The following is a 5,389-nucleotide window of genomic DNA, read 5'->3' as shown; positions in this document are numbered from 1 at the left end:
CCCCCCCGCCACCCGCACCCTGAGGAGGGGGCATGTCGAGAAAAACACTGGAAACGTGGTAGGGTCCCTGATGAATACATACACAGACTTGGACCCTGGGTTTGGTCCTGTTCCACCCGTTCTCTCTCCCTTCCTTCCATTCCTTCCTTCCTCCCTCCCTCCCTCCCTCCCTCCCTCCTTCCCTCTCTCCCTTCTTCCTTCCTTCCTTTCTTCCTTCTTCCCTTCCTTCCCTCTCTCCCTTCCTCCTTCCCTTCCTTCCTCCCTCCCTTCCTTCCTTCTTTCCTTCCTTCCTTCCTTCTTCCCTCCCTCCCTCCTTACCTCTCTTCCTTCCTTCCTTTTCTTTTTCTCCTCCTCCTCTTCTGTCTTAAGGAGGCAGTGGAGGGAGACCTGGAACTGCAGGACCAGCTCTTCCCAGACCTGTTTGGATCTGAGCCTGAATCTCTAGGAAGGCGCAGTGAGGAGAGGGGGAGAGATTTGGTTCTCACCACTCACTGCTCCTTTATTTTATTTTATTATTTTTTATTTATTGAGAGATGGGGTCTTGCTGTGTCACCCAGGGTACAGGACAGGGGTGCAGTCTAGCTCACTGCAGCCTTGAACTCCTGGGAACCTCCCATCTTGGCCCCCAGCTGGCCTCACTTCTCTTGCCTCTGGGTCAATCCACTTCTACCAAAGCCGGCTCATGTGGAGAGGATGCCTCCTGCGATGGACCCTGTTTAACAGGGACACTCAGATGTCTCCCAGACAAAAAAAAAAAAAAAGGTCTCATTAACCCCAAACCACCCATTTCCACTTGGTGGTCCTGAGTCCTCATTCCTTGGGGAGTGAGCACTGATAGTGAGGGAACAGCCCTGCCCTCTGCAGGGCCAGGCCTTGGGCACTGGGGCCTTGAGGGCAGTGGTACCAGCAGCCACGGGAGGGGCTGGGGCGAGGACCGGAGCCGGCTGTGGGCCTCACTGCCCTTTGGTCCCCAGCCCAGGCACAGTCGAACCTCCTGGGGAAATGCCGCCGGCCACGCACCGCCTTCACCAGCCAGCAGCTGCTGGAGCTGGAGCATCAGTTCAAGCTCAACAAGTACCTGTCGCGGCCCAAGCGCTTCGAGGTGGCCACCTCGCTCATGCTCACCGAGACCCAGGTGCGCGCCCTCCCCGCCCCCGACACATCCCGGCCTCCCAGGGGACACTGTTACCTCTGCACTCGTGACCCACGGGCAGTCTGGGGCATCTGGCGCTGCGCCTCGACAGTTAAGACGGCGGGTGCACGGGTTCATCTAAGGAGCCCAGAGCGCCGATTCAGTAGCTTCGGGTGGGGCCCAAGAGTCAGCACCTAACCACCCCTCCTTTCATTCTGAAGAAGGTGATCCCCAGGCCGCATTCGAGAAATTTTGTTCCAGAAAGAGATGAGGGAACATCCTGAGATTTACCGCGACGTAGCCAGCTGCCCTGACTCTTCCTCCGCAGACGGAGGGCGCGGGTAGAAAAGCCCCCGGACCGGGTCGTTGGGGACATAGTCCTAGCTCCCACGGAGCTCAAGCCCAGCTCTGGGGTTTGCTGCTGAGTGGTGGGTTGGGGGGAGGAGGAAGCTGCAAGCCCCCCCCCCCCCATTCCACTTCTAAGTCATCTCACCCTGAGGCCATTCCAGGGCCGACCCTCTGGGGCCCGGGCGCGCGCGGCCGGGGGACTCCGGGGACAGGAAGCCCTGGGGTGGCGGTGGCCGGTTTCTCACGCCCGCTTATGCCCGCAGGTGAAGATTTGGTTCCAGAACCGGCGGATGAAATGGAAACGCAGCAAAAAGGCCAAAGAGCAGGCGGCGCAGGAAGCGGAGAAACAGAAGGGCGGCGGCGGGGGCGCGGGGAAGGGCGGAGCGGAGGAGCCGGGCGCGGAGGAGCTGCTGGGGCCGACCGCGCCCGGGGACAAGGGCAGCGGACGCCGCCTGCGGGACTTGAGGGACAGTGACCCCGAGGAGGACGAGGACGAGGACGACGAGGACCATTTCCCCTACAGCAATGGCGCCAGCACCCACGCCGCCTCCTCCGACTGCTCCTCGGAGGACGACTCGCCGCCCCCGCGGCCGGGCCACCAGCCCGCGCCTCAGTAGGAGCCCCGGGGCCCAGCAGGTGTGGCGCGCAAGGAGCGCCCCGGCCGGCGGCTTCTCCCGGAGGCCCCGGCGCCCGCACCCACCCGGCCCGGCCCCGAGAGCCAGCTCGGCAGCCGCCCCGTGGACCCCTCGCCGAGGCCGGGGCTGGAGGGATTCGGCCGCGGCCTCGGGTCCTGGGCACTTCCCTTTTGAGCCAGGGCGCCTCACCCGCTCTTCGAGAAACAGCAAGAGGGAGACCCAGGGGCCTGCAACTTGATGGTTCTTTTAAAATTAATTTTGGTTGGTGTTGGGGGAGGTGCGAGTGCCCGTGAGAAGAACCGACCCCCCCCCCCACCTCCGCAAGGGGAAGCCTCCCGTCTCCCCTTTCCCAGCGTCCGAGAAGGCGGAAACCCACAGTGTTATCTGACTTCTGAAACTTGAAACCGCCTCTGGAGGGGCCATTCTGCAGAGTATTTGGAAAAAGAAAAAGGGTTTATGCTTACGTCTCTGGGTTCGGGGGGATTGTGTCACGAGCGTTCAAACTGCTGGAAATCTCAAAACTGTACTGTCTTTATTTTTGTATATTGTATTTATATATAAAAAGAAACGTCTACATATGCATGCTAAATTATTATTTAGCTTCTCCCATCGCCCACGATGGAATGTAAAATAAATTGGTTTTGTACTGGATCAGCGTGCACGCGTTTTTGGGGGTTATGCTTGAAGCTCTACTGTTTGCTTGTAGAAATGATGGGGAGGGTGTCTACTCAGCGGTTGGCAGCTGAGGGTGAAAATCAGAGTCTCAAGTGGGTGTCAGGACCACCTCCGCGCCTGCTGGGGAGTCGCAGTGTGAAGTGTTGGCAAAAATACCTGTGGTCAGGTGTCAGCGCATGTCGGGCTGCCTGGTGCACACCTGCCCCGGACACGTGCCCCTCAGAAGCGGAGCTGTGGATTCTATTTATTTTCCTTTTCCTTGCGGGCTGTCGCTTCGTTGGCGCTCCAGAAGTGGAAATACGCCATTTGGACGTTTCAGAAAATAAGCTTCAAACGACTAGGCGTTAGTAGTATCTGAAGTCCCTGCGACCTCAGGCGCTACTTAGGCACATTTCCCGGAACGCGCCGAATTGCCCGGTGCTTCTCTCTCGCCTCGACCCCGGCCCTCTCTGTTGGCAGAACCTTCCTTGACTGGCCAGGATCGGTCTTCTTGGCTCTGTGCAAACACGTCTGCGAGGACAGCAGCGGACTGCAGCAGCGCTCCACACCGCGGCTGCAGCTGCTCCGGGTTAATCAGCCTCTGCAGCGCGCTCCATCAATCACCGCGGCCAGGCCCAGCGCCATGTGCTCCACACATGCGGGCTCAGCCCGCGCTATCGCCAGCTCCGGAGCACAGGCCCGCGGCCCACCCAGCCCGGCGCGCCTCCCGGCCCCCTTCCCCCATCGCTGACCTAGTGGCCTCTCCTGGCCCCGGAGGAGACGGGCGACGGGGACGCCGCTCCTGTCTCCTCTCCCGGGCCTTCCTCCTTCCTTCTGTTTGTCACTTTCTCAGCAGCACCTGCGTGTGCCCTTCTCCTCCCTCCTCCCCTCCCCTCCTCCCAGCTGATAAAATGAGTTCAGAAGGGCCTGGCGTTTCATTTGGGTGATTACCGCGGGGCGAGCGCAGCCACTCCTCTGCCTCAGGGCGCGGGGAGATTAATATCCTCTCTGGCAACTCATTATCACCCCGGGCCCCTTCCATAAAATCAACCTCAACCAAGGCCGGGGCGCGGCTGCTGGGAGTCCAGGCAGAAGCAGCTGCCGGGCGCTGGCGCAGGGGCTGGGCCTCCGCCGCCTGGGGTCCAAAGGTGTTTGGGGGAACTGGTAGAGGGTTTGCCACTGGGGGAAGAGGCAGAGTGCCCAGAGAACGAGGGTGGGAAAACCAGAGGGAGGGGGGAAGACAGATGCTTTTTTTTTTTTTTTTTGGTTTTTAAAAATCTGCAATCTGTACATTTCTTTTTAATTTCTAACACATTGGTGAGCTTCAGCCTGCAACAATCTCTCCCCCGGCTGGCCCCACATCTGGGGATTATTTTCCCCTTGGGCTCAGCCAGCCCAGCCTCAGCGCCCCCGCCAACACTGGGCAGCCAGGGAAGAGTGGGGGCTCGGCCCGGAGCTGGGGTGCTCCAGGCCTCTGCGGAGGGTGTGTCCCTCTACCCCCAGGGGACAGGCGCTTCCTCTGGGACGCGAGGAAAGAGCGACATCAAAGGAAGACGCTGTTAATAGCGCCGCCCCTCCCCCGTCCTCCAGCAGAGCCAGGCCCCGGACCTGCGCCGGCCCCTGCGCCTCCAGCAGGCCGCTCAATCTCCGCGGAATTTATCTCGCTAATAAATTTAATGATCAATTCGTTCTTGTCACAGTAGCTCTTCCCCAAATCAATTATAGCAAATTTAAATATAATCACTGGCTCGTCCTCATCCACTCCGGGCACGGTGAACAATTCATTCTGCCTAATGAACGGTCTCGAGGACCCGCTCTGCCCGCCTTGCAGGCGCGCGCCCCACCCCTGGGCGCCGCGCTCGGGGTCGCTGACTCGGCTCGGCCTGGGGCGGTGGTGCCTTGGGGCCCAGGCCTCCAACCGCACCTGAGCCGCCAGCTGACCCCGCGCATGGGGGAGAAAGTCTTTGCAGCCCCCAAGAATCGGGTTCTCAGCACCTGGAGCCAGGTCTGCGCAGGGGGCCCCCGGAGGGAGCTGAGGTGGTGTTTTCAGACAGGCCCAGGCTTCCCCCACGGCTCATTTCTGCCGTCCTCTAGCTGTCCTAGAGGCCTGCGGATCTCACTGCCTTAAAGACAAGAGAAGGTACGCAGGGGGAGACCCCGCGGCGGCCGTCACTGCGACCCGGGGCGCTGGGTCCCCATGGAGGGGACCCACCCAAAGCTGACCCTGTCCCCTGGAACCCCAGCCGGGCCCCCCTCTCCTACCGAGGCCCCCACCTCTTGGCCACCGTTTTCTTCGCTCCAATGTGGGTTCTCCTCCGTTCTTAGAAAGGGGCGTCTTGCTGCGGGTGAATTCTGCCGGGCGTGCAAACGCAGGTGGGGAAGCCGTTTTTGTGACTGGAGAAAACACTTCACACACGCGCCCCAGAGGGAGGCCCAGGGGACTCCTTTCCAGCCCCTCCTGGATCTCCGTGTCATCCCTGGTGTCAGGGAGTCAAGAAACAGCTCGAAGGGAAAGGAGGTGGACCTGTCCTTTCGCCGATCCGGTGACTTTCCTTCTTTGATACAGAACGCAAGGCAACCAAAGCAAAAATAGACAAATGGGACTGCATCAAACTGAAAA

The 5,389-nt window shown here is 60.4% G+C and overlaps 1 protein-coding gene across 1 annotated transcript in view; it reads left to right on the top strand.

Annotated features, from left to right (window-relative positions):
* The window catches only part of MNX1 (motor neuron and pancreas homeobox 1), a 10,995-nt gene extending 8,229 nt beyond the window's left edge, over positions 1-2,766 (top strand). The window contains exons 2-3 of the mRNA XM_025380234.1: positions 975-1,135; positions 1,744-2,766. Coding sequence (XP_025236019.1) covers positions 975-1,135; positions 1,744-2,097 — 515 coding nt within the window. The 3' untranslated portion in view covers positions 2,098-2,766. The remainder of the gene's footprint in view (positions 1-974; positions 1,136-1,743) is intronic.
* The last annotated feature ends 2,623 nt before the right edge of the window (positions 2,767-5,389 follow it).

Source organism: Theropithecus gelada, chromosome 3 (assembly GCF_003255815.1).
Source record: "Theropithecus gelada isolate Dixy chromosome 3, Tgel_1.0, whole genome shotgun sequence".
NCBI lineage: Eukaryota > Metazoa > Chordata > Mammalia > Primates > Cercopithecidae > Theropithecus > Theropithecus gelada.
The sequence above is the reverse complement of the archived record's forward strand: the minus strand, read 5'-3'. Positions and strand labels throughout refer to the sequence as shown.